Genomic DNA, 11,324 nt, shown 5'->3' on the forward strand with positions numbered 1-11,324 from the left:
TAGGCAATGCCACAGATGATAAATTATCTACACAGAATTCTCTCTAGTTAAAAGCTGAAGCTTTTACAAACTTGCATAATGCCATTCAAAATGCAAAATAATGCATCCTTTATATAAATTAAAACCAACAAACTATTTCCCATACATATTACTGTGCAGAAGAATTTCATAATTAAAAAACCCACTGAAATCAAGTGCAAGAGTCCTCAAATGCAGTGCAGAGTTCTAGAAAAAATAATGCACTCATCCTGTGCAAATGGCACAGCTATCAGAATAGGTGTCTGTGAGAGCTATTTAAAGTATTGACTTAATAAATTAGAAATGAAGAAGCCTTAAAATGAGTACAGATAATGGAAACAGTACACACTGAATTGAGGAAGAGATCTATTTTTCATGGTTCTCCAATAAAGGGAGAATCAACCCAAAACCTCTGTGGAATTGCCAGGTTTGGCCCCAAAGGGCTGAACCCATGGCACCCTGCAGCACAGTCAGGGTTGGTGGGATCCTGTTATGACAGCAAAAAAGACTTTCAGAAACCAGCCAGACGATATGGATGACTCACATGATTTGACTTCTGGTTTATGGCCTTACCAGCACAGTGACAGTGTTTACTGGGAGCATGAAAAAGGGTTACAAACATATGACAGAAGGAAAACTTGCACGAGGGAGCTGAACCAATAACCTTCTTCATTCTATTTTAGCTCAAGCACAACAGCTACTTCAAGTGTTTAGTAACACCTTTTAAGTATTACTAAATGTACATTTAAGTGTTAGTTTCAGATATGTTTTACTTCCAGATCAATGAAAAATTAACAAATAATTTGGTTTTGACTTGGTCATGATCCCTAAACTGTTAGTGAAATATTCTTTTTATACAGAAGAATGAGTTTCAATCAGACTCACCTAAATTAAATTTTTCTCCTTCTCTGGATATTGTACTACAAAAAATCAAAACTTTAAAATATATTCATGTCCAAAGATTCTTTAAGGGAAAAAAAAAAAGATTCTGAAATCTATTTAGATTTCCATATTTTTCATTCAATATATCTAGTAATCACAAACAAACAAAAATACTTGTAGTATTATTTTCACAAACTTTCATTCTCATTTTAGGGAAGGCTTCAAATAAATTAATTTAAAATTATGTTATGATTAATTTCTGGGGAGAGGGTAGTTAACAAAGAAAGAATAAAACTGGTCCAAGTTACATTTTCAAAGAAAATATCAGCTGATGCCCAGATTTCGAAAAGAGTTCAATATTCATATGTCAAGGGAAAAAGAATCCAATGCTGTCACAAGCATCAAAAAGGAAACAGGCTGACTCTTACTGTCTTTTGAAAATTTGGTTCCATCTGTGGATATTAGAACTTTACCTTGACTTCTTCGAGGAATTTACAGGTTAATGTCCATTTAACACCACAGAATTTCACAATCTTTCCCATGATAAAAATATTCAAGTTTTGAAGGCCCTGAACTCCCCTCCAAAGTAACTTCTGCTTTCCTTGTATTTAGTTCCTTTCTTTCAAAATCCAGGCCAGTCTACTTATTCTTCAACTCTTAAAGCATTTTTCTATCACATTCTTTGTACTGCAGGTTATCTTTTCAACTACTCACAGAGACTTCAGCTAACTCATCCTATTTGTTCATGGCATCTTGAGCAGATTTATAATACAAATTTTGTCTCAGAAAGTATATATATGGACAGAATGTTTTGACAGCAGTCAGTTTCTTGTACAGTTGATAAGACTGTAAAATTTTGTCTGTTGATATAAAGCTTAGTTTGAGAGATTAGAGAACACTTCCGGATGTTTAGTGATTCAGGATGTCCTATAAATCTCTTTGTTTATCTGAGACACATTTTCAAAGTCATAAGGGAGAAGTAAAAAACCACTGAAAACCAAATATCAACCCCATTTATTAAGAAAGCTGAGATATTTCCTCTATACAAAATAACATTGTTCTGTGGATGGAGGAATTCTTTTATAAAAAATGTACGGAAGAGTATTTCATAGGATGGTTAAAATTGTGATGGCTTAAAGATATAAAATATAATGAGAGAGGTTTTTAGGGGGCACTAATTTCCACTAACCCATCTGATACACTAAGGAGGAAAAAAATTAACAAGCTTCAAGCCGACAGATCTTAAACAGAAGAGGCAGAACATGTTTGGAAGTGCAAACCAGCAGTGACACCTTTTTCTCCTAAATCTATGTGTGTGCAAGCAGTGTGCGCTTGTGACAGAATTATTAAGGTCAAATATTCTTAAACGACCTAAGAGAAGTCTATAGGTCTGGGTGTCAGCTGAAATCTTCCCACCAACTTTAGTGCCTAGGTTGATGTCACTTTTGGCAACTGTCCCTGAGTTTGGGTCTGAGTTGAGGGCAGCACTGGCCAGTCTCCCAGTAACACCTTTAGGATTTCCCAAGACTTAAAATGAGGTGCAGATCATGGCTCTCTTCTGCCAATGAGCCCTGGTAGCTCAAACTCAAATAAAAGTCAGTCCAACTTGAGAATCCAAGCAAAAAACAGTAAAAATTGGAGACAAAAACTAAAAAGAAGCAGTTCTGCTCCTGTGGAATCTTCTCAGCCTGCTGTGGTAGATTTGTAGTTGGATGTTGGATGAGAGAAGCAGAGCAGCAGTGACAGTGTACAGATGGATGGCTATGACACAATTTCTACTGGATTCTTCAGGAAAAGTGGCTTTGGATCAGTTTAAGCCAAGTCCAGTTTAATGTCTAGAAGTGCCTCATCCAGCCTCTAAACTGCACTTTTTTTAATGAGAGCCTGTTAACAGCTACCAGACATAAGCTCAAATAAAGGCCAATGATTATGAGCTGATAACTACAGGGAGGCCAGATGTGAGAGTGAATATAAAATTAAGTACAGGGGACTGGAAGGAAAAAAGAAAATAAGGTGTCTACACAATTTGCCAAGTTTCTATGAAAAAAACCCACCAACTTTAATTCAAAAGCACAACTACACTTGATTTATACACTGTTGTTCACCTTGCTCCTACCTTTGCCTCTCGGCAGACTAAGCAGATTTTCCTGAGATGAGATTTCTTGTGTCTATATGCCCACGCTTCATTCACATCTATATACATGAGCTGGAGTGGCATATGGCTCTTTAAGCAAACTGGATATCAGTTATACATAAAAACCCAAATGTTACTTCCCTGGCTTCAGTGGAGTTACACACTGAATTGTTTCAGCAGCACAGCACAACTTTAGTGCTAAAGAAACCACAACAACACATGCATATTTTGCTCCCAGTTTATTTTTTTTTCTACATCCCAGTTGGCATTTTCTGATTAGAAATGCCAAATAATTGCTCAGCCATTTGCTTGTATCATTCCTTTTGTTATGAAACTTCTGTATTGACTTATCCTGAGGAAAGTTCTGAAAAGCTTCAAGTCTTCTTATCTGGACCCCAAACCATTGGCTGAAAATTTATTTTGAGTTCCAGTTCACATAACTTCAAGATATCCTTGCTCATGACTTTGCAATTACCTTAGTAATTTAACTGAATGTCTTGAGGGTTTATATCTTCCTTTTTTGACAGATCCTGAATCCCAAATGTTCATGTGACTTTGTAGCTTGTATTTACTAAATTTTAAACCCATATTGAACCAGTTAGATCACACATTCTTTCTCCCTAATCCCAGTCACATCAAAGCTTAGACTTTAAATTCCGGCACCTTGCCCTCTCAGATCCTAGATACCATTATAAAACTTCCATATATGAGGAACTGACCACAAACATTAGAAAGCTGCTTCAGAGATTATTCAGGCTTCATGTGAAAAACATACTATTTGCTTCCTGTTTGAACTTTTTAAAAACCTCAGCTTCCCCATTCGTTTAATCTTCTTGGGGCTTTGCAAGGTGTTTTAAAGAGTCCTCCTTAACCAGGTTGCTGTCTGTTAAGGAGGATTTGAGAGGGCATCTGATTTCAATTTCATCTTGTTCCATATGCTACACTTTGTTAATGCGATCACAGCTTCCACATTTCAGTCTTTAATTGGAATTTGTTACCTGACAGAACTGAGTTTCAACACCATGTCCTTTCCCTTTTACATGTAGTTGAAACATGTTTGCAAATTTTCAGGTGAAAGAAAACGAACCAAACAAAACCAAACCTTCAGAGTAAATTGCTTACAGAATAGGATAATAGGATGATAATATCCAGAGGAATTTTCCTTCCTATCAGATCTAAGCATATTCACTTCCAAGCCCTCCTAGTCCAATCCACAAAGTTACACAAAGAGATGGGAAACAGCGGAGCCAGCGCTGCCTGCACCACAAAGGTCACTGGAAGCAGCATCCCTTCCGACTCTCCGGGCTGCTCCGTTACAACTTGTGCATCGCAACAAGTATTTCGTTATTTTAAAAGTTCTACAGTGAAAGAGACGCTGCCTTGGGTGCAGGCGCCTTCCCTGCGCACAGGTTTGCTCTAATAAAGAATATGATCCGGGCACAGCAAGTGAAGGTGTGCCAGACTGCAGCTCCCCCGGGGACACCGCGCTCCCGGCTCCAGGCGGGGCACGGGGGAGGCACGGGAGAGCTGTTCGGGCTGGGAATGCCCGCGGGCAGAGCGGGGCCGCTCTCTTTGGCACGGTGATGGCGATAAAGGAGCGAAGGCAGCTCCAGAGCCGGGAGCACGGCTCCTGTCCCACCTTAGGGAGCTCCAGAGCCGGGATCACGGCTCCTGTCCCGCCTTAGACAGCTCCAGAGCCGGGAGCACGGCTCCTGTCCCACCTTAGGGAGCTCCAGAGCCGGGAGCACGGCTCCTGTCCCACCTTAGGGAGCTCCAGAGCCGGGAGCACGGCTCCCGTCCCACCTTACACAGCTCCAGAGCCGGGATCACGGCTCCCGTCCCACCTTACACAGCTCCAGAGCCGGGATCACGGCTCCTGTCCCACCTTACACATCTCCAGAGCCGGGATCACGGCTCCCGTCCCACCTTACACATCTCCAGAGCCGGGAGCACGGCTCCTGTCCCACCTTACACATCTCCAGAGCCGGGATCACGGCTCCTGTCCCACCTTACACATCTCCAGAGCCGGGAGCACGGCTCCTGTCCCACCTTACACAGCTCCAGAGCCGGGAGCACGGCTCCTGTCCCACCTTACACAGCTCCAGAGCCGGGAGCACGGCTCCTGTCCCACCTTACACATCTCCAGAGCCGGGAGCACGGCTCCTGTCCCACCTTACACATCTCCAGAGCCGGGATCACGGCTCCTGTCCCACCTTACACAGCTCCAGAGCCGGGAGCACGGCTCCTGTCCCACCTTACACAGCTCCAGAGCCGGGATCACGGCTCCCGTCCCACCTTACACATCTCCAGAGCCGGGATCACGGCTCCCGTCCCCCGCCCGCCCGGAGCCCCCGGGCCCCCCCCGGAGCTGCCGCCGGACGGTCCGGGCCGGCCACGGGCGCCTCCCAGCGCGCGAGGCGGGCACTGCAGGCGGCGACCCCCCGGGCGCTCCGCTCCGGGAGCGCACCCGGCACCGCCGCTCCTCGCACCGGCCCCTACCGCCCCCATGGCACCGGCCGCTGCCACTCCCACCGCACCGGCTCTCTGCCACCCCCGGGGCGGCCGCCGCGCCCCCGCCGAGCCGCACCGCGCCCGGCAGAAACACCTGTCTGGCCGCCGAGCGGCAGCGAGCGCCGCGGCAAGGCGCCAGCCCGCTCCTCCCGGGGGCCGCCGCGGGGAGTCTCCCGTCGGGCGGCCCGCGGGGCTCGGGGAGCGGGACGGGCGCTCCTGCGGGCGGGCCGGGGGTTCCGCCGGGGCGGGCGCGGCGGCCGCACCTGCGGGCACTGAGCATGCGCGCGGCGCGGGGCACGCCGCGATTGGGAGCGCGGAGCCAGAGTGGGACGGAGCCGCCGGGAGCCGCTCCATGGGAGTTGATGCCGACGCTGCCGCCGCCTCGGACCCCGCGCCCTGCGAGGATCCAGCTCCCGCCGGGGACTCCCGCCGGCCGCGCGGCGTCTTCTCCGGAGCCGCGGGCTGCCCGGAGCCGGGCATGACCGGGCGGGCGGCGGGGGCCGGCCGTGCCCCGCTGTCCCCTCGCCGGGGGCCGGGCGGAGGCGGCGCCGCGCTCCCTGCCGCGCCGGGGGAGCGCCCGGCCGTGCCCTGAGCAGCGGCGGCGGCGGCGGGGGGACGCGGGACCGGCGGCGGGGCGCGATGAGGGCGGCGGGGCGGCGGCGGCGGGGCGGCGGGGCGGGGCGGGGGCTCCGCCGGGCTCTCTAGGACGCCGGCGCCCCGCACACCCACCATGGATCTGCTGCTGGTGGTGAACACGAGCCTGGGCTCTCCCAACGAGTCCCTGGCGCTGCCCCCCGCCTCGCCGTCCTCCTCGGCCCTCCTGCAGCCGCCCTCCCCCTACTCGCCGGCGGCCGTGGCCAGCCTGGCGGCCGTGGTGGGCTTCCTCATCGTCTTCACCATCGTGGGCAACGTGCTGGTGGTGATAGCTGTGCTCACCAGCCGGGCGCTGAGAGCCCCCCAGAACCTCTTCCTGGTGTCCCTGGCCAGCGCGGACATCCTGGTGGCTACCCTGGTCATGCCTTTCTCCTTAGCCAACGAGCTTATGAATTACTGGTACTTCGGCAAGGCTTGGTGTAACATTTACCTGGCGCTGGACGTGCTGTTCTGTACCTCGTCCATCGTCCACCTGTGCGCCATCAGCCTCGACAGGTATTGGTCGGTCACACAGGCGGTGGAGTACAACCTCAAACGGACACCGCGGCGGATCAAGGCCATCATCCTCACCGTGTGGCTCATTTCAGCCATCATCTCCTTCCCACCACTGATCTCCGTGTACCGGGACCCTGAAGGAGATGTCTTTCCCCAGTGCAAGCTCAATGATGAGACATGGTACATCCTCTCCTCTTGCATTGGCTCTTTCTTTGCCCCCTGCCTCATCATGGTGTTGGTCTATATCCGCATCTACCGCGTGGCCAAGCTAAGGACCAGGACCCTCTCTGAGAAGCGAACGATGCCAGAGGGGTCCTCCCAGACTGAGAACGGCTTGAGCCGCGCCGCCGGTGGCTGCACGTCCCTGAGGATGCAGCTGGGGGAGAACGGACATTATTCAGGGCACCACTGGCGCAAAGCCTCCGAGCTGGAGGACATTGAGCTGGAGGAGAGCAGCACCTCAGAGAGCAGGCGGAGGCGGAGCCGGGAGGAGCATCGCCGCAAAAGCAAGAGCCAGTCCTTCTCCTACTCGTACTCCTCCAAGCACTCCAGCAGCCGCCTGTCCCGTGCCAGCACCATGCAGTTCTTCTCCTATCGCCGTCGCCGGAAGCGTAGCAGCATCTGCCGTAAGAAAGTTGCCCAGGCCCGGGAGAAACGCTTCACTTTTGTGCTGGCTGTGGTCATGGGGGTCTTTGTAGTTTGCTGGTTCCCTTTTTTCTTCAGCTACAGCCTCTATGGTATTTGCCGGGAGGCATGTGAGGTCCCCGAGACTCTCTTCAAGTTCTTCTTCTGGATTGGGTATTGCAATAGCTCCCTCAACCCAGTCATCTACACCATCTTCAACCAGGACTTCCGCAGGTCCTTTAAACACATTCTTTTTAAGAAGAAGAAGAAGAACTTCCGGCATTGAGCTGGAGGGATGGATTTGCCTTGAGCAGGAGTAGAGTTGAAAGAGAAGGCTCAGTGCTGGAAAAGAAGGGAGGGAAGAGAACGTGGGGCTTGGGCTTAGGGAGCGGGAGGAGGGCTCACCCCCTCAGGGGAGCAGGGTGATGCTGTGGGGAACAGGGACGGTGTCAGGCTGGGGGCACTCACTGTGGTACAGAACGGTGACACGGTGCCGGGGGAGCAGTGCTGGAGTGTGGAGGGGTAAACGGGGAGGGAGAGATTGTCTTTGAACCCTGACAGAGGGCACGGGGAGCCCCACAGAGAAAAGTAGGCTGAGACACTGAGTTTGGGAGGCAGTGAGCTTTCATGGGCTCTGGAATTTTGTGGGAAAACAAAAAGAGACATCAAAAGGAAAGGGTTAAGTGGCAGTGGTGGTGGAGATTTGAGTATTTATAAATAGGGCAGCTGGGGCCTATGGTGGATTTGTCCCAGTAAAAATTTGGCTTTTACTGCTTGTGTGGGGAAGGAGAGTGCAAAGTACCCCGCACTGACAGTGTTTTGAGTTATAAAAGGATTTAAATGTTTGCCAAAAAAACCCTAAAGAACAATCCAAACTCTTTTATAAATAAACCTTTGTACTGTTAAAACCTTCTGAATCATGATTTTGCACAAGGGATGAAGTTAAACAAAGGATGGGGTTTTCTTTTCCTTTGGAGGGGTCTTTGCCTATAGATATGGATGGGAAATATTTTTCCTATCTTCCCATAGTTTTTGATTAGTCAGTGAGACAAACCTGGGAGTCTTGCATTTTTTCATGAAATATGAAAAAGAGCACATATACCTTATGACCTCATTTCCTCCTGCTGGACCACCAGGCAGTAAATGCCTGCTCCATCCTTCTCAGATCAGTGACCTAAGGACCTTGCTGTCCTGGACCAGATACTAAAAAAAAAAAAAAAAAAAAAAAAAAAAAAAAAAAAAAAAAAATCATTCTGGTGAACCCACCTAACATTTTTTTAGATAAAATAAAAAACCCCCAAGTTACCACTTCTGTGTGCCCAGGGGAACTTTTTCCTTCCCTTTTTTTCAGTCTCCCTTCAAAGGCTAATCTCAGGGCTGGATGCGTGCTCCTCATTCTCAGACAGGCAGTTGAAGGCATTCTGATATGCAGGTTTTCAGAGGAAGAGCAATCACCCCACTACTAAGGTCTTCAAATCCTTCATACTTACAGTCTTAGAGCAACTAAATCCTTTCTATTTATTTTTTAATTAGAAGCATACCTTGCTGAGGGTTAGCTGTGTATGTGAACAAATCTCAAAAGGAGGTGCAGCTGTTCCAAACCTTTGGTGTTAATGTTTCTTGCTTTCCCTTCTTCTGTTTGCATTTCTAGTTTATGATTTTAGAGGATTTTCTTGGGAGGAGGAGCAGAAGAGGGGAGAATAGTTTGAAAAGTTATTAAAGCAAACCATATTTCCCATGGGTTTATAAAATGTCATAAACTGCAATGAAGAAAATGAGAGACAGGGACTGGTGTCTGTACATCCATCACTGAATGCATACCAAGTGTAAGAGTGAGCTGAGCATTTGCATCCCTTCTTCAGCTGTGCTGCTGCAAGGTGTGTATTCTGTTTGTGGAGCAAATGCTGCTCCTTTCTGTGTTTATCACTCCTTCCAAAGGCAGCAGGATTTGGCATCTGCCTCAAAGGCACCTTTCCACCGCAAACAGTTATTGGGAAACAAAAAAATGAATGAAATCTAGTCACATATAACAGGCTTCTTAAAACAGCTGAATTGAATCTATATTGAAGAATCATCAGATATCCCCTTCCTTACTCCCTCTATTCTGTCGGAAAGGTGTCTGTAGCCTCTTCTCTTGAAATCTCTGTAGCATGAGGAAAAAGGATAGAGCAGTCACTTTGTTTCATCAGTTTTTCAAAATAAGCATTTGATTCACTTAACCCTGGAAAAGGAGACTGTCAGTGGCTGAGGTTTTGGTTGTTCTTTCAACAGACAGTTTAACTCAAATTCAAGTGGGAGTTATGCTGAATTACGAATTAGATGATTGCACCAAGTGCATCAGAAGTTTGCTGGATTTTGCTAAGTAAACAACTGAGATATTGTCAAAGTCCTAAATCTGTAATTTATTGGATGCTTTCTTGAAATAAGGCTCAGAGTGTGGAAAGATTTGAGCTTTGTTTAAAAAACAAATGGTTTGGTACAAATGCATACCTGAGACAGATAAAGGAGAGATAAAAATAGCAACTGAGAGGAGGAAATTACAAGCCATTTCTCTTTTGCAAAATGGAGAGCTCTTAGTAAAGTTACAGCAACAAGAGCAGAAACTAGCTCTTATTATTTGTAGGTAACTATGTAGCTAAAAAGTTCAGGTTAGTTTACTCTGAAGAAACTATATAACCACCAGAGCAACCAAAGCAACATATGGTACCTGGCTACTACCTCTGAGCTCCTGGACAGCTTCATTAGAGGCACCCGTTCCTGCCAAATGAAGGTCTGCTTCTGTCACTTAATGCTCCCTTAGAGGGGTTTCCCAGTCTGCAGACTCACAGTGGTTTCACTGTTGCACTGCTTTTGAAATGAGCTCTGTGGCCTGTAAACACAGTCCTTCCCCCCTTTTTATTCCTTGTGGAATTCAAGTAGTCTGTGGAAATGAAATTTAATTGACAGTCAGATTTTAGTGGACATTAAATATATATGGAATGACTGATGTGCCTTAAAAGTAAGTTTTTTTGCAGTAAAAATATTCCGTGCTCATTATAAATATTAAAGGAATAATGCTTCTATTTTGTTTTTTTGCATTTCCAAATGATACTGAATATCTGTGAGCAGCAACATAGTTAAAACCAGGGTATTTCTATGGTTTTAATTTTTCTCGTCACAGTTGCTCATCTGTGATTCAATGCCTCAAGAGGGTCTTACTTCTTCTGAGCTAAATAAAAAAGTAATATTCATTAATAAAGATGTGCAATTTACACCCCTTTTAAGTGCATTTCCCTCTAAATTAGTGAATACAGAGGATTTCTATAAAATTGTTTTTAATGTAACTACTGAATATTCTTCAAGTAAAATGGGGCTGATTTTCTTTTTTAATACAGTGTTCTCTTATTCCTTGTAATAGCTGAAGACTGGAATTTGTAACATATTGTGTGGTGTTACCTTTTCATAAAAAGTTTTCAGCTCTGCTACTACTCACTGTGGTTGTGCTTCAACTGTAAGCTGGCTAATATCATATACAGGAGAAAAATAGTCTATGCAGCTTTTGCTTAAGAAAAAGGGAGAGGATATGTGTAAAATGTGCTGAGTTGTTTCCTTGGTCACATATGATAAAGTGGTTGGAAAAATCACTTTCTACTGTTGTGGAAGAACGAAACATTACTACTAAGCCATATTGATTTTAACAAGTACCTGATCTTTAACTCTTCATTTGCTCATTTCACCATGAAGAAAAATTTCTGTCAGTCTTAAGTGAGAAGCTGATGTTTCATTTTCAGTTTTCTGAACGGTACTGATGTTGGTTGGGTGTTGAGATATGGAACAGTGTAACTTAGCTGGGATGGGAACTCAGTGGTGCTGTCCTTCAGCCACCTCTGTGGGAGTTTTGCGTGAGAGAGAAATGCAGAATTAGCCTCTTCAGGGCTTCAGGCAGATGGAAGGGGCCTTATAAATAGGAGATTTGACAGGATCAGAGCTTTAAATCATTGTCTGAAATAAGAATCAGGCCCTTGTT

The 11,324-nt window shown here is 46.6% G+C and overlaps 1 protein-coding gene across 1 annotated transcript; it reads left to right on the forward strand.

Annotated features, from left to right (window-relative positions):
* Positions 1-6,256: 6,256 nt before the first annotated feature.
* On the forward strand, positions 6,257-10,659 carry ADRA2C (adrenoceptor alpha 2C). Its single transcript, XM_083862017.1, has one exon. The coding sequence runs from the start codon at positions 6,276-6,278 to the stop codon at positions 7,602-7,604; it is 1,329 nt and encodes a 442-aa protein (XP_083718143.1). The 5' UTR covers positions 6,257-6,275; the 3' UTR covers positions 7,605-10,659.
* The last annotated feature ends 665 nt before the right edge of the window (positions 10,660-11,324 follow it).

The sequence above is a fragment of the Zosterops lateralis genome, assembly GCF_965231275.1.
Source record: "Zosterops lateralis genome assembly, chromosome: 5".
NCBI lineage: Eukaryota > Metazoa > Chordata > Aves > Passeriformes > Zosteropidae > Zosterops > Zosterops lateralis.

What these genes read in the sequence shown, in the direction of transcription:
- ADRA2C (XM_083862017.1), top strand. Translation starts at nt 6,276, where the DNA reads ATGGATCTGCTGCTGGTGGTGAACACGAGCCTGGGCTCTCCCAACGAG.